The 27,876-nt window shown below is 43.8% G+C and overlaps 1 protein-coding gene across 2 annotated transcripts in view; it reads right to left on the bottom strand.

The window, feature by feature from the left end:
* Positions 1–27,876, bottom strand: part of MERTK (MER proto-oncogene, tyrosine kinase) — a 127,822-nt gene that overhangs the window by 67,689 nt on the left and 32,257 nt on the right. For both annotated transcript variants that reach the window (XM_078444730.2, XM_078444729.2), the window contains exons 3-5: positions 21,345–21,445; positions 19,173–19,346; positions 1,572–1,658 (exon numbers count right to left, since the gene is read on the bottom strand). In XM_078444730.2, the coding sequence (XP_078300856.2) occupies positions 1,572–1,658; positions 19,173–19,346; positions 21,345–21,445 (362 nt within the window). The remainder of the gene's footprint in view (positions 1–1,571; positions 1,659–19,172; positions 19,347–21,344; positions 21,446–27,876) is intronic.

The following is a 27,876-nucleotide window of genomic DNA, read 5'->3' as shown; positions in this document are numbered from 1 at the left end:
TGGGGAATGTGTGGGAGACATAAAGGCAAAGACAGGGTGGGCAGGAGATGGGGGAAGGAGAGCTGAGACCATGTAAAGTGCACTGGGTACCATATTCAGGAGTTTCTGTTTACTAATAGACACACAGCTTCGTGAACAGGAAAGAATCGGCACTTTGACTCACTTCCCTGAATAGACTATTTGTAGAATCACCCTCAAATGTCTGCCTTTCCGGATCATCATTTGGCCATGTGTATTATAGTTAATAATAGATTATAAGAAGGGAGGCTTGGTTGCTTTGGCATAATTTTTTTAAAAAATGAAAGCCCAAAGCATAAGTTTTAGAAATGGGATTGATTTAAAAAAAAAAAAAAAGCTGACATGCTGTGTGAAACAGAAAATGTCAAAAACTGTCACTCGTTTCATATAAATTTTTACATTATAAGGTGTTTGCACTTTACGAAAATGTCTTTATAACTTCACGCCTACTCATGAATTCCTGAAATTCCCAACATTTCTTTTGAAAATTGTCATAATGAGACTTGAAATGAGGAAGGAAGTTATACAGTTCCTCCGGGAGTAAGTTTCAGTTTGCTCTTTTTTTTTTCTTTGTTTTGTTCCAATGAACTTTCAGAAAATGCTCCCTCATCACCTTCATCTAGTTGTTTGCCAAAATGAAAGTGTAACTTCTTTTGCAATTTTGAGTCCCCCACTGTATGTTACCTTTTAACTCATTATTAAACACATTCTGCTTTTTGCTTGTGTTGTTTCCCCAAGATTAAGACCAAAAGGAATATGAACTCAATATTTGCTTCTCGTTATTTAAATGAAGAACAAATAAACTTAAAATTTGCTTGAGTTTCTATGAGAGAAGGTAAGAAATATGATTTGAAAAGGCATAAAATGACAGTATTGACTTTCAGATTCCAGGTTTTGATAACCTTGATCCCATGGAGAGAGGAGGATGAGGCAGACAACTGGATTGTAATATCTCTACTAGCACAGGGGTCTTCAAACACAACTCTTCCGTTATGTTATATCCCAGCTCAGGGGAAGGGAGAGCGACAAGAAGATTAGGAGGAAGAGGCACAGGGGCTCTGGGCTCTCCCTTGCTTCTGCCCCTCTTAGGGCAGCAGCCGGGGGAGACTTGCTTCAGCCCCAGCTGCCCTGGAAGGACAGAGCCCATTCCTTCAATCAATGCCCTAAGCCACCTGCCCCCCCACCCCTGCAGGCTCTTCAAGGGGCAATGGGGACTAGTTCAAGGTGGCAGAGGGAAAGATGAAAACAGGAGCTAAGAAAATCAAGGGTAGACATCACAGCCTAGTTTCTTCCCAGACTAAGCAAAACTATATGAACTCATGTTTATCAAAGATGTAAGCACCAGGCGCTGTTATGAAAGCTTTTACTTGCACTGTCTTATTTAAGCCTCAGAAACAGGTAGATTCTGTAATTATCCCGATTTTATACTGAAGCCAGAGAGGTTAAGTGACTTGTCCAAGGTCACAAAGGAAGTCAGTGGGGAAGCCAGGGCTCAAACCCAGGTAGCTGGCTGCAGAGCTCAGGGGCTTGGGGGACATGGCCCTGGTGCTTACCTTTGATGTTGATCTGCACACCCTTGGACACGGTCAGCCCTTTGTCATTGTGGGCCTCACAACTGAAGACAGCCATCTCGGTCAGACCTGGAATGGAAGGGGACTCATGAGACCAGTCACCGAGAAACAGGCTGCGGTTCACCAGAACCCTACGGTTGTCTTAGCAATCTTTTACTTTTTGGTTCATTGCTTCAAGTCATAAATGCCAAGTTAATTTGAAAAGTATGCTGGTGGTTGAAAAACAAACCTGGGATTAAACCCTAGCTACCAGGAGCTAGCCACCCGTGGGGCTACAAGGCAGCTGTCTTTATTTGCGTCCTTTATCTTTCCCTGATGGTGGGATGTTAGGTAACAAAGCAGTAACATTTAGATTTTTAAATTTCTGCCAGGAGGTAGGGGTATTGCTGGCCCCAATATCAAAAAGAATGTTTTTTGAGGCTCGCCTGGTCACTCCCCAGCTGATTAGCCACACAGTACAGACTAATCACACACTGATGACATGTCAGAATACCAAACACAGCAGGAGAAAAGTCACAGTGCTTAAAAATTTCAGACGATCTGTTGTAATGAATCCTTTTTTAATGGTAAATATCGGTCAGTTCATGCAGAATTATTATATAAACATAAGACACTATTATTACTTGCAGGGAAGACACTAGGGCTGAATGAAGAAAAATTCTATCAGTTCAGAGGTTTGAAGACATCTTAGAAATGAAAAAATTAGTCCGTTTATTAGTTTTAAATAGAAAGGAAGAGAGGCAACCCAGATCTTGGTTTCTAATACTATTTGCCAACAAAAGGAACCAGAGCTCCTTGGAAAAATGGCTGATTCTCAGATTGGAGCAGGAAACCTGTAAGATGAGCCTGGAATGGAATATAATACAAACACCATGCAACACACTCACACACACACACACACACACACACACACACACACACACACACGGCTATTTTCCTAATAGCCAAAGCTGGAACAATTTGAACAAGAAAATAAAGGAAGTAGCAATGGAAGTAACCCAAAGTATAAAATAAATATCCACCAGTCTACACTGCTGTAAATAAATGATTAAATAAATGGGGAAGAACAGGCAAATCTCCCATGCAGAAGGGTTCCAAATTAATTTATGTGGATACTCTGCCCTCAGCAGGGAGGACCATAACTCCCAACCCCTTAAGTGTAGGCTGCATGTAATGACTTCCTTCCAAAGAGGACAGTATGAAAAGGAAATAAAAGCAAAACTTTATTTTATTTATTTATTTTTTAAACTTTAGAGTGGAGAAAATGATAAACACTCCCTTGGCCACGTGACCAAGGTTAACACCACTAAGTCATGTTGACAGAATGTACCCTCGATATGATGTAATGAAAATGGCACTTCCCCTCTGCAATCTTCCTCCCAAACACCTACCACCCAAGTCTAATCAGGAGGAAAATATCAGACAGTTCAAACGGTGGAACATTCTACAAAAAACCCGACTTGCATTCCTCAAAACTATCAACGCCATTAAAGACAGAGAAAGTTTGAGAAACTGTCACAACCAAGGGGAGCCTAAAGAGACAAGACAACCAAATCCTGGATGAAACCATGGAACAATACAAGGGTATTAGGTAAAAACTAAGGCAATCTGAATAATGTATGGACTTGAGTTAATAAAATATATCAATATTGGTTCATTAACTGTAATGAATATATCACACTAACATAAGACGTTAACAATAGGAGAACTTGGAATGGGGTTGATGGGAAAACTGTACTATCTCCATGATTTCTAAAATCTAAAACTATTCTAAAATTTAAAAACAGGTTTGTTTGCTTTTCCTTTTTAAAAAAATTTTTAGGGGCGCCTGGGTGGCTCAGTCGGTTAAGTGTCCAACTTCAGCTCAGGTCACGATCTCGCGGTCCGTGAGTTCGAGCCCCGCGTGGGGCTCTGTGCTAACAGCTCAGAGTCTGGAGCCTGTTTCAGATTCTGTGTCTCCCTCTCTCTCTGCCCTCCCCCGTTCATGCTCTGTCTCTCTCTGTCTCAAAAATAAATAAATGTTAAAAAAATTTTTTTTGAATTTTTAATGTTTATTTATTTTTGAGAGAGAGAGAAAGAGTGTGAGTGGGGGAGGGGCAGAGAGAAATGGAGACACAGAATCTGAAGCAGGCTCCAGGCTCCAAGCTGTTAGCACAGAGATTGATGTGGGGCTCAAACCCACGAACCATGAGATCACAACCCGAGTGGAAGTCAGATGCTTAACCAACTGAGCCACCCAGGCACGCTTCCTTTTTTTTTTTTTTTAACGTACAGTCATAAATACCATCTAGTAGAATCTGGAAACTTCTCTGCCTCTGGCACACAGATGTCATCTGGCACAGAGTTCACATCATGAACTGGAGAAAGGCAGAAAAAATTCTTGGAAATATACCTCCACTTGCTTCTTGCCTGAAAACCTTATTTTGTTTTCTTCTATCCATTTACTTGTATAGGAAATTCTCCATCTGATCATTTTAAAATCCAAAGCTTGTCATTAACAGTAATTAAATATTTGAAAATTCAGAGGAACAAGTTGCTGAGGGAAGGCCAGCTGGGCATCAGCCCAGAAAGGCCGTGCCATGTTGGGTGTCCACGTGGTAAATGCTGTGCCAAGGCTGGGCCAAGTGGCCAGAGAACTGCGTCTGCAAGAAGTTCTAGGAAGAAATGCGAACCTAATCCCTTTTATGTCGGTGCTTCTCCTGAGGGTTACAAGTGCAATGAAAAATCAGAGCCTCTGGGGTTCATTTTTTTCCCATCCAGAAATTAGTCCAGGCACCTGAACTCTGCTGACTAGACAAATCTCTCAAGAAAAAACGAACCTGCGTATTTCTGTCCTACAAACCCACAGTGACTTTTCACTTCTCGAAAATAATGTTCTGTCAGAATTTGACAGCCACTTCAGGTATTTTAATTTTCTGAGGTAAGGAGTATTGCCTTCAGACTGGAGGAAAATCCTCTTAGATTCCCTTGACAATTCCAAGAGCTAAGAAACTAAAATCCCAGGTCGGAGCCATCGCTCTTCACATTTTTGGTCATTCCCTTTTGGCTGACGGATGAAACTGCTAATAGTTTGTGTGATCGTTTAAGAAATATTTATTTCACCGAAGAGGAATATTTACCTCAAACCCATTAGCCGCATCTATGAAAGGACACCCTTGGATACCCTGCCTTAGGGGTCTTTAGGTATTTTGCTTGTATTCCTCTCAAATAATTTTGAAAAATACATGCAGCCTCTCATATATTTTGAGGTTTGCATCTTAAATTTTTTATAATCTAAACAGCTGCAAAGAATATAATTTCAGGTACTCAGACATTTTAAAGTAAAATTCCTTTGAAGGTACCTATGTAGCATACTCAAGACTGGGATGGGAAAACGGAAACAATTTTCCTCCAGCTGCCAGAAGTTTTCCATCATGATTTTCTACTTCCCCTGCAGATTTTTACCCTAATGGCATAAGTGTGAGGGTTTGGAAGCACTTCTTGGCAACAAAAATACACATGCACGTTGAGATATAGATTGATGATCCTTACCATTATTATTAGGGCACAACTCATCAAGACAATATATATAATTCTTAAATGTAAACAGTAAAATTTTACTGGAGGGGCAACTCCTTTGCTGAACAAAATTTGGAATTTTCTATGTAATGATCTGGAAATTTCTTAACATTATAGTGCCAAAACACTATAGCAGCCACTGTCAAAGTGTGGTCTAGAAACTCCTGAGCATCCCAGAGGCTCTTTAAGGAGCTCTTAAGATGAAAACTATTTTTATAATAATAATAACAACAACAATACTAATAATAATGGTAAGATGTTATTTGCCATTTCCACTTTCATTCTCTCAGAAATGCATGATGGAATTTTCCAGAAGAATTTTCCAGAAGCTGTATGTTGTGTGATGATGCCATTAGCTCTCTCAGCTAATGGAGTATGAGCTTGTTTATTTTTGTGCTTTAAAAGTTTTGTTTTAATTTCTCATTCAGTACTTATCAATAGATAGAACTCACATAAACGAAACCTCTTTGGTTCTCAATAATTTCTAAGACTGTCAAGGGATCTTGAGACCAAAGCATTTGAGAATTGATACCCCGTAGTGACTCCAGGTAAGTCAGGGAGAGGTCTTTCTTCTTTTGCAAAATGAGGGAGAGATGACTGGGAAGCAAGAGTTGGAAAAGAAGCATTGACATAGCATTGGGACTTTGGGTACTCTTGTCAGGCATTGATTTTACAAAAGAAGATAGACATGTCCCAGATGAGGGTCGAGACCTTATCCTTCTAAGCCACTGCATGGCGTCCGTACAGCCAACCATTATTTCACAGTCCGGACTGTGACGCTTTGGTTTTCATGCTGAAGCATCACCTTTAACCTTCCAAGTCATAAGCTCTCAAGTAAGACGCCCATTTCACAGGCTCCATGAACACGCAAAACTTGGCTTATATTTAGAAAAATCTGCTTTGGCTCAATCAGAAAATACAGAGAGCTGCCGTGCAATTTATATTTTTAATACAGTTGAGCTAAACACAGTTATTTGACTTCAATTACTCTTGTCAAAATGCTTGGGAAACACTTGAGTACAAAATACAGATCACATTCCAAACTGGTCAGAAGGTCCTGGAGAAAAACAAGAGGGTGGATTCATTTCGTGAGACCCGTGGTCTAGCAACAGATCCCTAAGTAAGACAACTGGGGCCCCTTCAGAGCTGCAAGGTTTATCAATGCTGAAAGTGAAACCGCTGATCAGGACCATGATGTTAGGTTAAGTGGGAAGTCGCTTTTCCTTTCTGTGTTTCTTTTCAAAGTGCACACAAAGTCAGGAAAACAATCTCTAGCAAATTCTCTGGCACAAGACATCCACATTAATATGGAATTGCCCAGAAATAGCTAAACCACCTATTATAGCAGTACTTCCTGTGCCCTGGGGTGGTTAATGCCCATAGGCCAGACGCCAGCAGGAAAAAGTAGAACCTGGTTCAAACCAAAGTTAACTTTCTCCAAAAGCAGGTGGGCCAAAACTCAAGGGCAAATATAGTCTTCTTCGCTTAATGTATTCAGTTATGTATACTTCCTTTGGGGGCTCCTGGGTGGCTTAGTCAGTTAAGCGTCAGACTTTGGCTCAGGTTACGGTCTCACCGTTTGTTAATTCGAACCCCACACCGGGCTCTCTGCTGTCAGCACAGAGCCCACTTTGGGTCCTCCCCCTCTCTCTGCCCTTCCCCCCCCACCTCAAAAATAAATAAATATATATACTTCCTTTACGTAATGGCACTAGCTTCCCAGCTAGAGACTCACGCATAAGCCCGGGTTGAATGTAACAACTAGTGTGTGCTGGGAAAGACCGCTGCCTGTCACTTTCCTCTTCTCTGTCTGGATGAACAATAACCACCAGACTGGAATAGACCTTGAAGTTTTATAGTCTGAGTCCTTGTGGCTTTCCAGAGGAAAAAATCATCCACTCCCCTAAATCCCCACCCTACCACCCACTCTCTCCCGAGTGACTCCAGCACTGGAGCCTCTAATCTCTCTTGAGCCAGGTCCTCTCCCAGTGGGCCATCCACTTTACTGTTACGTCTCACCTAACTCATCACAATTGTTCATGCCCCTCTTGCTTGGTCTTCTGCTGGTTTAAAAAAAGATTGCCTCTGGGGCGCCTGGGTGGCTCAGTTGGTTAAGTGTCCAACTTCGGCTCAGGTCATGATCTCACGGTTTGTGGGTTTGAGCCCCGCCTCGGGCTCTGTCCTGACAGCTCAGAGCCTGGGGCCTGCTTCGCATTCTGTGTGTGTGTCTCTCTCTCTCTCTCTCTATGCCCCTCCCCCACTCACATTCTGTCTCTCTCAAAAATGAATAAATGTTAAAAAAAAATTGTAAAAAAAGATAGCCTCTGGCATAAGGTTTGAAAGATATTTTATTTTATTATTATTCGTTTTTTTAAGTAGGCTCCATGCCCAATGTGGAGCCTGAACTCAAAACCCTGTGATCAAGAGTTGCACGCTCTACCCATGGAGTCAGCCAGGCACCCCTGAAGGATATTTTAAAGAACATTCAGTAACAGGATGTTTTCTTGAGGAAAGGACAATCAGTGTTGCTGGGAAAGCAACTTGTAAGAGCACCAGTTGGGCCAATTCTTTGAGTTCTGGATTAAGCAACCCTTTCATTTCCCCCCCCCCCCCCCAGAGCAAAATAGGCAAAGCAACAGAAGCAGACCCCGCATAAAGGAAATTGCTCATTAACTTGGAACATCCTATCTGCCCTGAATTCATTCAATCAACAGATATTTACTGAGTACTTACTAGGTGTCAGACATTTTTCCAGGCACTTGGGGTATATTCATGAATAAAAGAGATCCCTGCCCTTACAGAGCTCACATTCTCACAGAGGGAAGTAGGTGGGAAATAATAACCTTCATAAATAAGTAAGCTGCAAGCTCTGTCAGAAGGTGGTTAATGCTATGAAAAAAGAGAAAAGGATCAGAGATCCAGGGGTGGGTGGGGAAGTGGGCTGTGATTTTAAATATTCAGGTCAGAGGTGGCTCCTGAGGGAAAGGCCCAATGTAAGGGGTGGGGTGGAGGGTTCTAGGCAAAGGGAAAAGGCCTTTGCTCTGTCCTCTAAGTAGGATGGGAAACCTGGAGCTGTGAGCAGGAGACTGACATGATCTAACTTGTGTTTTATCAAGATCATTCCAGTTGCCACACAGACTACACCTAAAGCAAGTAGGTCCCTTAATAGCTCCAAATTTTTTCCTGATCTGAAAACGGGTATCAAAAATGCCTAACTGTATCCCAACTTGCTATGAAGTTCAAAGTCAGTCTTTATAGAAAGCATTGTGAAAATTATGAACTGATATATAAATTGTAGTTATTTTAGAATTTATTTCCTATTATTATTATTACAATGAATACTATTAACTCTATCCCACTAAAACCTAAAGCTGCCTTAGCTGTTACCTAAATGTGGATTTAAAAATGAAATGAGTATTTTTAAAAAATAAAAACCAGACAGATCAGCAGAAGTCCACCACTCTTGACAGAAAGGTAGCTCCGAATTGACAATGAGATAGTAACCACTGCATATAATGAGATAGTAACCACTCATGTAAAAATTTTTGTAACAGGTAACATTTGAGTTATTCCTGTAGGTTGCCCCTGTACCAAGGGCCTTACCCTCATTATTTCACTGAATTCTCATAAATGTTCTATGAGGTAGACACTGTTATTACCCTATTTTAGAGAAGAAAGTAGAATAATTTGCCTAGGGACACACAACAGTGAAGTAGTATTAGCATATGTCATAGCTAGGAATCCCAACCACTAACCTACAATGCACTCTGCCATTAAATACCATACAGCAAAACCTTTGGCAGTTCTGTTCTTTATTTTGGGATTGGGTTTTGCCCAAGACAAAGTGCTTTTTTATTTTTAAAAAAATTTTTCTTAACGTTTATTTATTTTTGAGACAGAGAGAGGCAAAGCATGAACGGGGGAGGGTCAGAGAGAGGGAGACACAGAATCCGAAACAGGCTCCAGGCTCTGAGCTGTCAGCACAGAGCCCGATGCGAGGCTCAAACTCACGGACCGCGAGATCATGACCTGAGCCGAAGTCGGCCGCTTAACCGACTGAGCCACCCAGGCACCCCGACAAAGTGCTTTTTAAAAACAAAACTTTGGGGCCCCTGGGTGGCTCAGTCCGTTGAGCGTCTGACTTCAGCTCAGGTCATGATCTCACAGCTCATGAGTTCAAGCCCCACGTCAGGCTCTGTGCTGACAGCTCAGGGCCTGGAGCCTGCTTCGGATTCTGTGTCTCCCTCTCTCTCTGCCCCTCTACCGCTTGTGCTCTGTCTCTCTCTGTCTCTCAAAAACAAATAAACATTTTTTAAAAATTAAAAATAAATAAAAATCAAACTGTTTTGAAATTATATTCAATTTATAAGAGACAGTACAATTTATTTCCTATTTCAGCAGAAATAGTACAGAGTTCTTGTACACCCTTCACCAGCTTCCCTTAATGATAAGATCTTACATAATGATAGTACAATGACCAAAACCAGGAAAGTGACTTTAGTACAATACTATTCACCCAAATACAGACTGTATTCAGATTTTACCAATTTTTGTTCTGTTTTATTGGGGGGAGGGGTTCTGGTATAGAGTTCCATGAAATTTTATTACAGGTACAGATTTGTATACAATTACAGAATTGCTTCAACACCAAAAAAAAGTGCTCCCTCATGCTTTAGGAACATCCTACCCAAGCTAATCCCTGACTAGAGTCATCACTGTAAGTTTGTCATTTTGAGAATGTCATATAAATGGAATCATACAGCGTGTAACCTTTGAGATTGACTTTGTTGACTCAGAATAATGCCCTTTAGACAAAGTACTTCCTCGCTCATGTCTCTTAAAGACAGCTCTTACGTCATAGAGGGGGGCAGGAAACAAGTGGAATCAAGAGGGAAAAAGCACATGGCCTTCTTGTTCACGAATGTGCTTGCTCAAAGCAAGTATCAACAATCAAGACTCTTTAAACCACTTATCTACGTAGCACTCTCTTTGTAGAAGGGCTTGGGAAAGTTTACTTGAGTTAATTTCAAAATACAACGGCCTCTCCCTGCAAACGCGGTTTTGCATCAGCATGTGAAGCATAAAACTCCCCACACATCTCTGGTCAGGATGGCACCTCGTTCCCCAACATGAACTTTTGAGATAGATTCAGATATCACTAAAGTGTCCTCAAAATTAAACACAGATGTAAAGAAGAAGAAGACTGTTTTATGTAGTTCTTTTACAATGTTACAAAATTCAGCTGCTTGGGACTGGTCCACAGATAGAGCTGATTTGATGGAACTTGATGTGTCCAGCACCAGCCCCATGGTGGGAAGCCCACACTGTTGGACCTTTCTCCCTGGACTTCCTTAAGCCCTTTGTGTCTACAAAACGGGTGTAAAAAAAAATCTGCTCTATTAATGTCACAGAACTGGTTAGAAATATAAATGAGAAGAGATGAGAAGGAGTATGTAAGTGCAAAAGCCATCATGCAAATACAAATTACTTCATTATAACAATGTTCCTTTGTCCCAGTGAAGGGATCTCTGACTCAAGAGTCTGTTTGTTCATGTGTTTGTTCATTAGTTGACTCATTCATTCACACAGTTCTGATGTGCCAGGCGCTATGTTGGGTGATGGTGCTAAGATAACTAATAACTAATATGTAATAATCACACTAATTAATAATTCGGGGTGGGGAGACATGTAGATGGCTGTGCTTCCATGTGGGAGGAGGTGCAAGTGTTATGGAAGAGGCACTGTGGATACACAGACAAGGACAGGGTGTCTAGAAAGGTTTTCAGAAAAGAAATATATATGGGTACACGGATGTCCACATAAGTAACAACAACAACAACCACCGCCAGAATAAAACAACCTCCATGCTCATCAACAAGGGAGTAGTTAAATAAATTATGGTCCATTCATGCACTGAGGCAATTGCCATAAACAATGAGAGGCCCATGAGTACCTACATGGAAAGATCTACAAGTCTTGGTGATCTATCTATGTGTATATGTACATATGTGAGTATACTTAAGGGAGAAAGGCCTAGAAGGAAGTGAACCAATGGCTCACATTGTGTGTGACATCTGTATGGAGAGTGAATGTGTGGAGATTCAAGGGAGACTTGACCATTTTGCTTTGGTATGTAACCATGGTTTGAATGTCTTACAGAGAACATGTGTTCACATATTACTTGTGTAACAAAAAGGCTGAAATTAATCTGCACGTGTCTTATCACTCCAATTGAAAGGAAAATAATTTATATACATACATCCACCCAAGGGTATATATTCACAGAAAAAGTTTGAAAGGAAACACATCAGTGTTTTCGTCATAATTATAAATGTGTAATGAGATGTAAAAATACTTTCTGAATTTTCTACATTTTAAACATGGAAGCATTTAATAGTTATGTAAAATAAAGTTAAAAATCTTTTCATTTTGAACTAATTATGGATTCACAGAAAGGTGTAAAGAAATATAGGGGGAAGTTGGGGCACCTGAGTGGCTCAGTTGGTTAAGCATGTAACTTCGGCTCAGGTCATGATCTCCCGGTTTGAGTTCGAGCCCCGCATCAGGCTCAGAACCTGGAGCCTGCTTCAGATTCTGTGTCGCCCTCTCTCTCTGCCCCTCCCCCACTCATGCTCTCTCTGTCTCTCAAAAATGAATAAACGTTAAAAAAAATTTAAAGAAATATAGGGAGAAGTTTCATGTATCCTTCACCCTACCTCCCCAATGTTAACATCTTATATAACCATAGCACATTGTCGAAACCAGGAAATTGACATTCGTACAAGCTTACTTAGATTTTACCAATCATACGTAGACTCGTTTGTGTGTGTGTGTGTGTGTGCGCGCGCGTGTGCGTGTGCATGCATGTAGTTCTATGTAAGTTAATCACATATGCAGCTTAACAGTTCCATGTCATTTTTAAAAACACGCTATTAGGCTACAAACTGCTCTATTTCTTTTTTTTTTTTTTTTTAACGTTTATTTATTTTTGGGACAGAGAGAGACAGAGCATGAACGGGGGAGGGGCAGAGAGAGAGGGAGACACAGAATGGGAAGCAGGCTCCAGGCTCTGAGCCATCAGCCCAGAGCCCGACGCGGGGCTCGAACTCACGGACCGCGAGATCGTGACCTGAGCTGAAGTCGGACGCTTAACCAACTGAGCCACCCAGGTGCCCCCAAACTGCTCTATTTCTATTTTACTCCTATCTTCTCTACCAAAGAAAAAAAATCTTCAAGTTAAAAAAAAGTAAAATAAAAATTGTAGTGAACTTGAAACCCAAGATAGGTTGTAGTTCTAAGAGTATACCACCATTTAGAAATAAATCAGATCTCCCATCACAGACAAATTATATACAGCCTTGGATATGAAAAAGATTTTGCAGATATTATCACAGAAACACACTTCTACTTTCTAAGAAAACACAAATGAGGAAAAGTTGCAGAGGAACAGAGACAGATTTTGTCCCTAGTTTCATCAAATGCTACTGATCCTGGTAAGGACAGGATCACTGAGAGAGAGAAATCCGTAGCAAAACTTAAGACAGGGTTATCAACGGGCGCCTGAGTGGCTCAGTCAGTTAACTATCTGACTTTGGCTCAGGTCATGATCTCACAGTTCCTGGGTTCAAGCCCCACATCGGGCTCTCTGCTGTCAGCACAGCGCTTGCATCTGATCTTCTGTCTCCCTCTCTGCCTCTCCCCTCGCCCCCCCCCCACATGCACCCTCTCTCTCTCTCAAAAATAAATAAACATTAAAAAAAATGGGGGGGGAGAGAGAGCTATCAAACTGGTGCCTGTAAGAATGCAGAAAACTGTCACATCTAGGAGTTAGGCTCACCAACAAATCAGGTCTGATTTCAAGATGAGTTCCAAGCTGGTTTCCAGACATTCTGTGATAGTTATTAGCCCAAGGTATCGAGAACATCTCAGAAGATAAGTTGCAGAAATAAATGGGGTGAAAAAGAAAACAAAGCAGATTTACTAGTGGTTAAACAGTGGCCAAGAAAGTTGATTTAATGAACTGATGTCAACTCAGAGGCTGCCTTTATCAACAGACCACTGGACTCTGCCCTTGGTTAGAATAAAATCTAGATTTTCATCAACAACTTGAAAGAGACACAAACGGCAGCTGGCACAAAGCAGGGGGATGATTTGTTAACCAACGAGGGAAATGAGGTTCCAAATGGCCTCAGTGGGCTGAGTCAATGGCTTAAATTTTTGTAAGGATAAATGGTAGGCTGAAATTCCAAAAATAATATATACACAAGAAATAGGAGAGCTCTGGGGCACCTAGGTGCCTCAGTTGGTTAGGCATCTGACTCTTAAAAAAAATTTTTTTTTAAATGTTTTATTTATTTTTAAGACAGAGAGAGACAGAGCATGAGTGGGGATGGGGCAGAGAGAGAGGGAGACACAGAATCTGAAGCAGGCTCCAGGCTCTGAGCTGTCAGTACAGAGCCCGACGCGGGGCTCGAACTCACAAACTGTGAGATCATGACCTGGGCCAAAGTCGGACGCTCAACGGACTGAGCCACCCGGGCGCCCTGAGGCATCTGACTCTTGATTTCCATTCAGATCATGATCTCACAGTTCCTGAGTTCAAGCGCCGCATCAGGCTCTGTGCTGGCAGCCTGGAGCCTGCTTGGGATTCTCTCTCTCTGTCTCTCTCTCTCAAAATAAATAAATAAACATTAAAAAAAAAAAAAAAAGAACCAGGAGAGCTTTGACTTTGGAGTAACTGATGAGATAAAAGACCTAAGGATTTCAGTTAACCTCAAACTATTAGCCTTCATCAAAAAAGTAATGCAAACTGCATTACCAAGAATATTGTGTCCAAAACACATCACCGCGGCCTCCACTGAACTTATGGGTGTGTTTTCAAAACAACACCGGGGCACCTGGGTGGCTCAGTTGGTTAAGCATCTGACTTCGGCTCAGGTTGTGATCTCACCGTTCATGAGTTCGAGCTCCGCATCAGGCTCTGTGCTGACATCACGGAGCATGGAGCCCACTTAGAGGTCTGTGTCTCCCTCTCTCTTTGCCCCTCCCCTGCTCATGCTCTGTTTCTCTCTTTCTCTCAAAAATAAAATAAATATTCAAAACAACACCAACATCACTAAACTCTCTCAGAAAACAGAGATGGTAGGGATACTTCCTAACTAGTTTTATGAGGTCAACAATACCCTGATACCAGAATCTGACACTACAAAAACAAAATTACAGCCTATTTCCCTCATAAGCATTTTTGTACAATAAGGAATTTAGCTTTTGTCCCTTATAATTTCCTGAGTGACAGGAGTGGCTTTGTTACAACTAATGAGGTGACTCACAATTGGCCCCTACAGAAACTGGTCAAGAGAATGACCAGCCATGTGATAAGAGGGTTGAGGAGTCTGGAGATTGTGTTCAATCACATGGCCAATGGTTTAGGCTTTCTTTCTTTCTTTCTTTCTTTTTTTTTTTTTAAATGTTTGTTTATTTTTGAGAGAGAGAGAGAGACAGAGAGAGAGAGACAGAGGGCAAGCAGGGGAGGGGTAGGGAGAGAGGGAGACAAAGAATCTGGAGCAGGCTGCAGGCTCTGAGCTGTCAGCACAGAGCCCAATGCAGGGCTCGAACCCACAAACCATGAAATCATGACCTGAGCTGAAGTCGGATGTTCAACCAACTGAGCCACCCAAGTGCCCCCACATGGCCAGTGATCTAATCAGAAGTGCCTATGTAAGGAAACCTCCACAAAAAAAATCTGCTCCCCAAAGCTTAGTGGAGTGGCCTTTTCCTGGATCTGCCAGGAGGGTGAAACACCCTAATTCAAAGAGGAGAGGGCACAGAAGCTCTGCGTTGAGGACCCTCCCAGATATCACCCAAGGCGTACGTCTTGTAACAAAACTGTAATCATTAAGTATTGTAAATATTTCCTGATTTCTTATGATCATATGATAAAAAAATACAATTTTTGGCAAACTGAGAATAGAAAGAAACATCTTCAACCTAGTGAAAGGCATTGTCCCAAACCCACAGTTTATTTCATACTTGGTGACTGGGACAGACACATCCACTCTCCCCACTTTTATTCGGCATTGTGCTGGAGTCTTGGCCACTAAAATAAGGAAAGGGACAGAGATAAAAAGACAAGGATTGGACAGATAGATGTAAAACTGTCTCTACTGGCAGGTGACATGTCTACACAGAAAATCCAAGGAATCTACAAAACAACAACAATAAAGCCCTCTTAGAATTAACACATCAATGTCACAAGGTTGTAGGATGTAAGATCCACATACATAAATCCGTTTATTTTCTATATACTAATAGTAAACAATTGGGAAATGAAATCAAATGTGCTACTTACCAACACCAGCAACATAAAATATTTAAGAATCCCTTTAACAAGTGACCTATAAGACCTCTACATCAAAAACTATAAAAAAATTCCTGAGAGAAATTAAAGGAGACCTAAATAAATGGACAGTGTGTGTTCTGGGATCAGAAGTCTCCATATCATTAAGATGCGATCTCTCCCTAAATTGATCTAGAAATTCAGTACAATTGCAGAAGTGCCTGGTTGGCTCAGTTGGTTAAGCATCTGACTCTTGATTTTGGCTCAGGTCATGATCTCATGGTCGTGACATTGAGCCCCACTATGCTGGGTGTGAAGACTGCTTAAGATTCTTTCTCTCCCTCTGCCCCCTAAGCCCTCGCTCCATGCGCATGCACTCTCCCTCTCTCAAAAAAAAGAAAAAAAAAACCAATAAAAAAAAATACAGTTGCGGGGTGCCTGGGTGGCTCGGTTAAGCGTCCGACTTCAGCTCAGGTCATGATCTCGCAATCTGTGACTTCAAGCCCCGCGTCAGGCTCTGTGCTGACAGCTCAGAGCCTGGAGCCTGCTTCGGATTCTGTGTCTCCCTCTCTCCATCCCTCCCCTACTCACACTGTCTGTCTTTCAAAAACGAATAAACGTTAAAAAAAAAAATTGCAAACAAAATCACAACAGACTCTTGCAAAACCGTCAAGCTGATTCTAAGATTTATATGAAAATAGGCAAAAGACCTGAAGTGACACTTCACCTAAAGGATACGTGACTGGTCTATAAGCACGAGAAAAAAATGAAATTTTTTAGGGAAATGAAATGCAAATTAAAAATTTACCATTTCACATCCACTAGGGTGTCTAAAATGAAAAAACTAACCATAGCAAACGTTGGCAAGGATGTAGATAGGGCATCTGGAATGCTCATCCACTGTTGCTAGGAATAGAACTTGGTGCAACTTCAGAACACAGTTTGGTGGTTTCTTTAAAAGTTAAACATATACCTAGTATTCGATACAGCAATTCTTCTCCCAGGTATTATCCGAAACAAAATAAAAACGCATGTCTCCCAAAAAACTTGCACACAAATATCTGTAGCTGCTTTATCATAGCCAACTCCTGTAAACATCCCAAACGTTCACCACACAGACAAACAAAATGTAGCATATCCATACCATAACAGTGCTATTAGCAGTGAGCACAAAGTACTCCTACAACAACACGGATGAATCCCAAAAATGTCACATTGAGGGAAAGAAGCCGGAGACAAAAGAATATACACTTTGCGACTCCATTTATTTAATGTTCAAGAACTAGCAAAACAGGGGCGCCAGCCTGGGTGGCTCAGTTGGTTAAGTAATCCGACTCTTGATTTTGGCTCAGGTCATGATTTCCTAGTTCGTGAGATCAAGTCCCGTGTTGGGCTCTATGCTGACAGCGAGGAGCCTGCTTGGGATTCTCTCTCTCTCCCTCTCCCCGGCTAGCTAGCGTGCACTCTCTCAAAACAAGTAAATAAACATTAAAAAAAAAAAAAAGAACTAGCAAAAGTAATCCGTGATGACAGATATCAGTACACCATTGTCTATGAGAGGTGGGGACTGATGGGAAGGGAGCCTGAGGGGCATTCTGAGGTGATGACAATGTTCTATGCCTTGATTGAAGGGGTGGTTACATGCGTGTCTACATTTACCAAAACTCACTGAGTTGTGCATTTAAATTCTACACAACTTAACGGTATGTCAGTTTCACCTCAATAAAAACAAATGTCTTTACAGCTACCATCCTAGAAGGGGTGGGGTGTATTTTCCAAATTGACTTTGAAACTAAAAAGTAGCTTGATTATCAGCTTCTTGGGGAGACTCAAAAATAATTCAGATGGAGGGAGAGAAAACCATAATATTCCTCGTGGAGTCAGGAGTTAGGAAAATGATCCAGAGATAAAACCGAGGGGCTGGCATTCATTTGCTGGTCTATTCTTGCCATGAATATTCAGTGAGTGCTTCTATGAGTCAGGCACTGCCTTGGGACAGACAAAGTCCTTGTCCTTGCTGAGCATATACTCTCTGAGAAGACAGACAAGGAAGCTACAGAAATAAATAGGGTGATTATAGACTGTGGCGAGTGCAACACATGACTGGGAGTCCATAAAGAGGTGGGAAGGTCCGAAAATAGTTGAATGACCAGGAAAGGCTTCCCAGAAGAAGTAACATTTGAGTTGTGTCATGGGGCAGAGGGCAGAGGGCAGAACAGTGCAGGCAGACAGAAGAAAGGATGCAAAGGTCCTGAGGCAGGAAGGAGGGCAATGTGTCTGAGGAAATGACAGACAATCAGGATGACCGGTGCTTAATAAGCAGGGAGGAGAAGGTGCGTCGGGGTGGGTTGGAGAGTCGGGCGGAGGCCAGAGCTCACAGGGCCGATGGGCAGGGACAGGAATGAGTCTGAGTGACAGTCTAAGATGACAGGGAGCCACTGAGGAGGATGGATTGGAGTGGGGACAGGGCTGGAAGCGAAGAGACCAGTTAGGGAGCTACTTACTGCACTGGTAGGGTGCTGGCAGCGGTGTGGAGCAGGGAAGGAGAGAAAACAGATTCGGGATGCACCGTAGAAGCAGAATGGACAGAACTTGCTGATGCATTTGGCATGAAGAATGAGAAAGAGGAAGGCTGGGCCAATGGTGATACCATTTACTAAGATGGGGAATTCTGGGGCAAAGTGAGTGTGGAGAGGAGCTGGAACAGGAGTTTCATTTTAAGATACTTATGTACCAGCAAGTGAAAATGCCAAGGAGGCACTTGGATACATGAGTCTGGACCTCAGAAGAGAGGGCTGGGCCAGGACACAAAGCCCAAGGCCACCGTTGCACAGATAGTATTGAAGCCAAGGACAGAGAGGAACTCTCCCAGGGTGGCGGGACTGTCTCAGAGTGAAAATAAGTGGGTCCAGGGATGCGCCTGTCAAGGGCAGAGGAGAAGCGGTGGGGTGGGAAGGAAGCCAGGAAGACTGTTGCCAGAGGTTCACCCCTGTGTTCTCAGAACCTAGAACAGCCCCTGGGATACAGCACTCCCTGGCAAAATGGTCGCTGAATGCATGAAGAAAGGAAGGATTTGGGGGTGGTGCCCTTGCTAGATGTTGCTGAAAAGATGCCATGAGAGAAGCCAGAGAGGAGTCCACCGGCTTTCGTAGCACGGGAAACAGCAAGGGCATTGACTCCAAGAGCCTTGTCAGGGAGGTGACGGGAACGAAGCCGAGATACTTCCATTCGGATGGGAATCAAGATGACCACCGTCAGCGCGGCCACAATCCACAATGACTCAGTCATCCCACAGCAGTGCCGCGTGACCAGTGGGGTTCCCTGCTGTCAAACCTCACATCAGGGGTCTTCGCGTCAAGTGGTTTCCTGAAGTGCATGGCCTGCCAGGCCAGCCAAGCGCCAGCTGCAATGGGAGGTATGAGCAAGACTCCCACTGCCCGGGCTCAGGGACTCCGGCCACTTCGCTAACTTAAACCACAGACACCCTTCAGGGCATTCACCCACTTCCCAGCCCTGGCCTGTGAATTCTCACTCCCGGGGTTTCTTTTCCACGTACCCTCACCTCAGCTGCCACACCTGTGTTTCATTCTCTTCTATCCGCTGCTAGTGCAAGGCAGTGGTCACCAAACTTGTGATCCCTCTCACTATTAGAAAGGAAGCAATAAATAAGTCACACGACTCGGACTTACCAGGCACAGTTAGAACAGAAGGGGATTTTTCTGGCTGTTCATTAACACGGCTGCTGTTCTGAACCCAGAAAATGTTGACGGGCTCAGGAGGGCCCACAGCCTGACAGGTGAGGTTGAAGGCTGTGTTTCTTGTGACATTCATGCTCTCAGGCTGTCTAGTAAAGTGAGGAAGTCCTAGGGAGAAAGAGTTCAGTGAAAGAATGTTTCAGATCTTCAAGCAAAGGCAGAGCCCCAAGGGGAATGGAGACTGTTCTAGAACTTGGCAATAGATTTCTTTATATACCACCTCTGGTCTGAAATGGCTAGTTTGCACCTTCTGAAAGTTGGCTGAGAAAGAATAGAAGCTAATTCTTACCCAACTAGCTCCAGCTGGCTTTCTAGGACACTTTCTCAAAGGGGTTATGATGGTGATTCAGAACTGGTTTTACCAGAAGGGAGGCCTGGCGGTGTTGAAATCAGGCATTATTCCAACTCCTGGGACAGGCTGGCACGTTTTTCAGTGTTTCTTACCAAATTACACATGGAGTGAAAACAAAGCCACGTAATAGGTCCACCTGTTTTTGAGGACAATCCACTGCGTGTGTCCCTTTAAGATGAATGATAATGAATTTAAACATCTGCACACTTGCACAGGGCTTATACAGGGCTGGCCATTTTTCAAAGTGCATTCTAATGATAACAGTGCAGACACAGTTACATACTTCCACTCCTAAGATCTTTGACTGTGATTCAGAATCGAGGCCATAAGGACGGGAACTTTAGAAATACCTCAGAGAAAGCCAGTGAGTACGTACTTGGAGCATGTGCTAAAAAATTAACAAGTCAAGTTAACTGTCCTCAGGCACTTAAACCATGTTCTTTGAGGATTGGGAACTCACAGATCTGGTCCCAGAAGGAATGATGTGGGAGTGGCATAATGGGCTTCTTTATTCCTATTTCAAAGTTTTGCAAGACTCCATTTGGACCTAATGTGATCCTGCCCTGGGCATTTTGTTGGGATTCTGACAAGTTAAATGTCCTCTCAACATTTTCCCAACATTTACAGCAAATGTAGGAACACTACCATCCTCCACACCCCCCACTTTCCCCTAGGGCTGGTGCTGACATAACCCTGAGGAGGCATTAGCTGTCCGGCCTGGGATGGGCCTAGAGCAGAACGCTAACACAGACTCCTCTGAGGGGCCTCCCCACCTCAGGCCTCCTGCAGCATTAGTGGGTATGAGGTTTAGGTTTGCAAAAGGATGGGTAGCAGAGGAGGCTTTCCTTGTGGGACAGTTCTGGTTGAACTTCCCTGAAAAGCCAACCACTTGTTTTTTCTAAAGCCTGTGGTGAGGCGGGTCAGGAGAAAGTAGAAAAGAAAGGTGTTTGGGTGCTTCTGCTGGCAGGGGTATCTCAGAAAGCCAAGATGCAAGGGCCCTGGAGGCAGCCCGTGGGCTGGTGAGGAATGACAACTTGGGTGAGAATATAGGTGCTTCCTCCTTGAAGGCTTCCTCGACAGGCACCGCCATTGCAGAACCAGGCATGCGCCCCAAGACCCGGGGCCTTGGGACCTGGGCTCACCTAGCCATCAGCTCACATCCCCTACTGCAGTTCAAGTTCCTTGAGGGCAGAGACCGCCTTCTTCTAGTCGACGTCTCATTCGGACCCACACTGAGCCCGTCTTATGTCACATCAGGGACCTGCACTGAACCATCTACCTGACAAATCCTAGGGCCCAAAATGAGTCCCAGATTGAGCTGCTGACCCAGTTCAGGAAAACCACTCACCCTCCTGGCTTCACCATCCACATGTACCGATGTTGAATAATAGGCCAATCATCCCTAGACCAGGCGAAGGGTACCTGGTGCCAGCACTGAGAACCGGATAATGGAATGCATACCGCTTCCAGAAAAGTCTCCAGGCTTCTAAACTGTAAATGACCTGAGGACAAAGGAGTCCATAATCTGTTTTTTATCTCAGCCCTATTGCTCAGGATAGAGCTAAAACTTTGAGAATTGAATTCACGCCATTTATTTATTATTACCTAAAGTCTAAAAAGAGGATCACCTTATAAAATGTCAGTGCTTATGAATTTGCAAAGTTTGATTACAGAGTTATAAATGAGCATGCTAAACTCTAGAGTTTTATATGCAAAGCGATAAATACAGGTCACTTTGTAGCCTCTGGACTTACCCTGCACCTCGATGTAGATGGGGTCAGACACAATCTCTTCGTTGTTTATTTTCATCTTACAGGTATATGAACCATTGTCTGAACGCTGCACACTGGTTATGCTTCAAAGAAAACACATAGAGATATTTACACTGAATACCCTTTGAGTTTCTGCTATAGGAACAGAACATTCTTCAACCTGTTTATCATATGCTCTGAGTGTTAATCTTCTGTGTCAACGTGGCTAGGTCATGGCATCTAGATATTGGCCAAATATTACTCTAGATGTTTCTGTGAAAGTATTTTTCAGATGTGGTTAACATTTAAATTTTTTTTTTTTTACATTTATTTATTTTTGAGAGATAGAGAGAGACAGAGAACAAGTGGGGGAGGGGTGGAGAGAATGAGACACAGAATCCAAAGCAGACTCCAAGCTCCGAGCTGTCAGCACACAGCCCGACGCGGAGCTCGAACTCACAAACTGCGAGATCATGACCTGAGCCGAAGTCGGACGCCCAACTGACTGAGCCACCCAGGCGCCCATATGTGGTTAACATTTAAATCAGTAGACTCTGAGTAAAGATTACCCTTCACAACACGGGTGGGCCTCATCCAGCCAGCTGAGAGCCATACTTATGAGCAAAGACTGAGGTCCTCCAAGGAAGAGGGAATTCTGCCTCTAAACTGCTTTCGGACTCAAGACTATAATATCAACTCTTCCCTCGGACTCCAGCTGATGCCCTGCCTGTTTCAGATTTGCCAGCACCCACAATCACATTAGCCAATTCCTTAAAATAACTTTCTCTCGTTCCTTCTTTGGTTCTGTTTTTTCTGAAGAAACATGACTAACACATATGCTGTCCCTCCTCTTGCCTTCTATGGAAGGCTCTGTACCACGGTTCTCTATGTTGGGGTATTGCCCCATCAAGGCATTTTGCTGCAAATTTGTAGGGTTGTTTTTTTTTTTAATTTTTTTTAATTGTTTTTTTTTTTAATTTTTTATTTTTGAGACAGAGAGAGAGCATGCACAGGGGAGGGTCAGAGAAAGAGGGAGACACAGAATCCGAAACAGGCTCCAGGCTCTGAGCTGTCAGCACAGAGCCCGATGTGGGGCTCGAACCCACGGACCGCGAGATCATGACCTGAGCCGAAGTCGGACACTTAACCAACTGAGCCACCCAGGCGCCCCTGTAGGGCTGCTTTATGTGGGCACAATAACTAGGAGGCACCATGATTTTTAGGGGCTAGGGGCAACTGTTCCATAACCCAAATGACTTTCTGAGACTAGAACCCAATTCCATTTATAGACACACAAAGAATTTGTCTGGTTTTAATATCCACCTAATTCCCAGGACTGCAATTACCTGAAAATGGGTGCTGACATCCCTTTGTCCTGTTTGAAACTTGGCCATGACTCAGATCACGGACAGCACCTCCCTATTTGCGGCTGCCATGTGCGTGAGGGGCGTGCCATGGTGCAAGTCCCTGTGTATTCTATGATCTCTCCTGGAGTGGTCATGCCAGGCATCTACATGTTCACATTCGTATTATTTTATTATAGATCACCTTTCTTTCGTTTTCCTTATACTATAGTTTGAACACTACATGTTGTAAAGTATCTGCTATAAACAGGTGGCCTTAGCTCTAAGAGCTTCAGAATCCTGCTTTCCACCCTTCAGACATGTTTACACACAAGAAGTTAGGCAAAACCTGCCCTTAGCTGGGTGTGGGAAGGGGTGAGGGCATAAGGAACTCTTTGAAATGCCCTCAAATGCTCTCAAAGCGGGGGGACACCTTCATTGACCCAAAGGCACGGATTTCTTCTACTGCGCTCATCAGACAGAGCAAAGGCTGTGGCTAGAGAAAGAAAGTAAAAGAAGAAAACTGTGGAGGGGTCCATCTTCCTTTCTAGTAGCTTGTTCCCTGATACAACTTATTTATCCCAAAGCAAAATAAGACCCATCCCTCAACCCATCAAGGCCTGAAGCTTAATGCTTAAAAGAGACCAGGAAGCTGGCAAGGTCAGAGGGGACGCCATCTTGGCCCACAGGTGGCAGCCGCCAGGATATACAAACAGCACAGCGGCATCAGGAGCCAATTTGCCACGGCAAGGCCCCTTGGACTTGAGGTTGAACACACGGTTTTGAACACACGGTTTTCAGAACAAACATAGAACATTTTAAATTACAACTTCTCCCCAGTGATACCATGTTGCAGTTCCCTTTTAGCTTCTGATAAAGAGTAAGTAAAATACACATCAAGAATGGTGTCAATCAGGGGCCCCTGGGTGGCTCAGTTGGTACTTCGGTTCAGATAATGATCTCGCGGTCCGTGAGTTCGAGCCCCACATCGGGCTCTGTGCTGACAGCTCAGAGCCTGGAGCCTGCTTCCGATTCTGTGTCTCCCTCACTCTCTGCCCCTCCTTGCTCGCGCTCTGTCTCTCTCTGTCTCAAAAATAAATAAACATTAAAAAAAAAAAAAAAAAAAAGAATGGTGTCAATCAGAATGAGGAGAACCAGAGCTGCTTGGGTTAATATTACCTCCTTACTGTTCCCAAGGCCCAATAATGTGACTATCGTCTGTCAACTGCACTTTCTGATGTGCCAATCTGAGCAGTGCCCCACTGACTCAGAATACTTTGCCTTCCCCTTTCCCCTCACTCCTGTGCAGGAGTGATATAATTTTGGAATTGCACCTGATGAACGGAAGTTGGACTTGGGGAGGACTCGGGATTTCAAAGAAAGGCCAGATCTCTCCATGCTTTAGGGCAGGACTGAAGGTCACAATGTCTAGAGGTCACTGGGAGAACATGGAAAGAGACTTCACAGGACAAATATCTCCAAATAAGGGGTTAGCTGACCCTCCTCTAATAAATCTCCCTGGATGTCATGGTGGCAGGAAGAAAGAGGGAGAGAAGCAGGTGTCTAGAATGGTGCCCGGACCAGCATGAGTATCAGCCAGGGGCTGAATGGTGCACCTGCTTCTAGGAGCTCTTGAAGATTCTGCATGGCTGAGCAGTCTAGTTTTCTTTGCAGTTCAAAAACAAACCAACAAACAAAAAAATAAAACAAAACAAACCAAAAAACAAGGTCATGGCTACCAAAGAGGGGGTCCTTTCCACATATTTCACAGGTTCATTTTAGAAGAGGAGTCATTGTCTTGAGGCCAGGCCCAGGAGCTGGACTGATGATAAGATCTGATAGGCTGAGGACAGCTGTGCCTCTGAAGACCTGGCTCTGGCTCAGGGTCCAGAAGCCCAGTGTTGCAGCAGCCTTGTCACATGACTTAGGTAGTCAGGAGCCAGAATGCAAGTGAGGGCCACAGAGGGATGCAGGGCAAGGCCGAGGAAGGCAGCCCAAGGATGCAAAGTACCCCTGTGTGCGTTGGGGGGGGGGGGGGGGGGGGGGGACAGACGACTGAGAAACTATCGGGTGGAAGTAATAGTTTAGCAGCACAGCTTGGACTTCAGAAATCAGACGCAAAGGGCATGAAAAGTCTAGGAGCATCTTAAGCCAACCAGCAAGGAAGGAAAATTCAACGAGGAGGAGAAAAGGAGAGCTCAAAGGAAACATGATCAAAACTTTGTCTTTAGTCATTCGTATCAGGAAGAGGTCAGCAATCGCCTGGGGAGATGGGTTACGTGCCTGCATTAATTAGCAAGTCCAGACCCAGATTTTCCACAAATAATTCTACATGTTGCTTCCTAGACATGCAAGTAAAGGCTGCCATGCTGAGAGCAGGGTGGGGGGTGACGTGGAGAAGAGTTGCTGTCCCCAACTTCTCCCCTTTCCTAAAGGAAACAGCAGGTGCAGTCTCTAGAGGCTCCCCAGTGAAGGCTCTGAGCTCAGAATAGCAATCTAGGCATTCCAACAACTGAGTAAGAGGAGTTCCAGAAAGAACACAGGAAGGAAAGCATAATTCAAGAAAATGCCCCAGGGCTGGATTCTAGGTCTTTCTTAACCAGGCCTGTAGGTGGGCAGCACAGTGGAAGAGAAAAGACCCACCAAGACCACCCATCTCTCATCAGGAGGTGTCACAACTCCAAGATAAAGTGGAGGTCCAGAAGCTTCCAGAGAGAAGTAAAGTGAGTCATTCACAAATGAATCAGAACCCCACCACACTTCTCAAGAACACATCTGGGGGCAAAAAGGAAATATATCAATGACTTCCAAATGACAACAGGAAATTATTCTTTTTGAGTTCTGTATCCAGACAAGCTACCTCAATGTGAGGATAGAAAACACAATAGCATTTTCAGACATGCAAGGTCCATGCTGGTGGAGGATGGGCTCTGTGCCAAAGCGAAGGAGTAAAAGCCAAGAGGCGGGGTTGGGGGCGGTGCGGAACCTGGGCTCCAGAATGAAATAGGAGAAACAAGAGTTAAGATGACAGAGCTGTACCCCAGACCTGGGGCGCAACCTGCCCAGACTGGAGCAGGAGAAGGACAGGACAGGCATCTCCTAGGAAAAGATCAGGCCTGGTAATCGCATCACTTTGAGAGGAGATGTATGTAGAGTTTAGGGACAAATGAGAGTGACACTTAGAAAATTGAGCAAACTAACAAGCAAGGAAACTATTAAACTGAGGACAATCAAAGAGCTGTAAAGAAGTAAGATGTAACCACAGCCTACTGTATGACTCAGCTGAAAACAGCATTTACATAGCCACAAAAAACGTGAAGTCCTGGGTACCGATTTAACCAGAGTTGTAACGTTCTATTAGATGAACTCCAGGCTAGGCGCGCGCGCGCGCGCGCGCACACACACACACACACACACACACACACACACACGAGTCATAAGGATTGAATACCTACAAAAGATACCCAAGAAGTGGATAAGCACAGCTCCTCGTTGGGGAAGGGCTGGAGGCTGGAGCAGAAGAGAGGATTTTTGAACAGTTGGAGTATTTTGCCACGTGTATGCACTGCTTTAAAAAAGGTATAAAAATTGTGTCAGATTCTGGTCAAATACAAACATCTGAACCGGGGAAAACTAAAGCCACCATACAGACTCAGCCACCGCGTCTAGACAGGAACCACCTGGACAGAGCCCCAGGGCTCTTTGCATCTGCAAAAGCCCATCACACCAGGGTGGCCTCAGCTGGGTGAGTCGCAGTACGTCCTGTAAGGACACAGAGCCTCCTTGTTTCTCAGACCTATCACATGTAGACTGGCCTGCTCAGACATGGCTCTGAAGTAGCAGCTACATTCTAGAGGCTTCTTAAAAGAAATACAAGGGGCGCCTGGGTGGCTCAGTTGGTTGAGCGGCCGACTTCGGCTCAGGTCATGATCTCATGGTCCGTGAGTTCGAGCCCCGCGTCGGGCTCTGTGCTGACAGCTCAGAGCCTGGAGCCTGTTTCAGATTCTGTGTCTCCCTCTCTCTCTGACCCTCCCCTGCTCATGCTCTGTCTCTCTCTGTCTCAAAAATAAATAAACGTTAAAAAAAAATTAAAAAAAAAAAAAGAAGAAATACAAAAAAGAACAAAGGGGGTACAGTTCCACTTACATGAGGTATGTAGAGTAGTCAAAGTCACGGGGAAAGAAAGAATAGAGGTCACCAAGGACTGGGGGAAAAGGGAATGAGGGGTTAGTGTTTAATGGGCATGGAGCTTCCCTCTGGGGGGCTGAGAAAGTTCTGAAGATGGATGGTGGTGATGGGTGCCACACCAAAGTGAATGTACTTAAATGCCACTGAATTGTATACTCGGAAAGGGTTAAAATGGTACATTTTATCCTATGTATATTTCACCATGATAAAAATATTAAAAATGAAAAAACAGTTGTAGAGAAATACAAGTTTTAGAAAACTATAAAATCCTTCCAGCTCTAGCTACAGAGAACTAAGCTAGAATTGAATTCCCAGTGGGGAATCCCTAGACTACACAAAAAACATGTCAAAATACTTTTCCTTTGCCACAAATTACCCCAATAACTGAATGTGCAGGGCCGGCTGGCCTACAGGAACACTGGCTTTTGTTTCTGCTTGAGAGTTTGGTCCCCCCAGTCTTCTGGCCTGATGGCTGGTGCCTCCCTGGAATGCTTTACCTGACCCGGGAGTGTTTCTACCCAAGCCAGAGAGCTCCTTATACCTTATGCTCGACTTTAGAGCTAACTGTATCCCAAAAAGTACCCCCTCCTTTAGAGACTCCAGGGAAAGGTCCCGGCTACACAGCATCCTGGGATCTGCACAAATGGATGAGCTACAGTTTCAAGCTGATATCAAATGCAAATGAGGCAAGATACCAGTCGGAGAGCCGAGGTGGCTTGGCTTAAGCCTGGTGGCTTAAGCCCCACAAAGGAGAATTGCTACAAGCCCTGGATAGATAGAGCCTGAGGTGTGCACCATCCAGGACTAGGTCAGGAATATGGGGTCCGGGGAGGGCGGGGGTGCAATTTTCAGTGTTAATCACCAAGCCATCAATTAGGAATACCCCAACCTGCTGGCGGACACAGAGTGTTCCCTACACCTACAATAGACGTCCAAGTGAAAGAAGAAAACATGTGAATTATTAGCAAAGAATTGTTTTTGCATAATAATGAATAATGGGGCAT

Source organism: Panthera onca, chromosome A3 (genome assembly GCF_046562875.1).
Source record: "Panthera onca isolate mPanOnc1 chromosome A3, mPanOnc1 haplotype 2, whole genome shotgun sequence".
Lineage (NCBI taxonomy): Eukaryota > Metazoa > Chordata > Mammalia > Carnivora > Felidae > Panthera > Panthera onca.
This window is presented reverse-complemented; position numbering and strand designations above follow the sequence as displayed.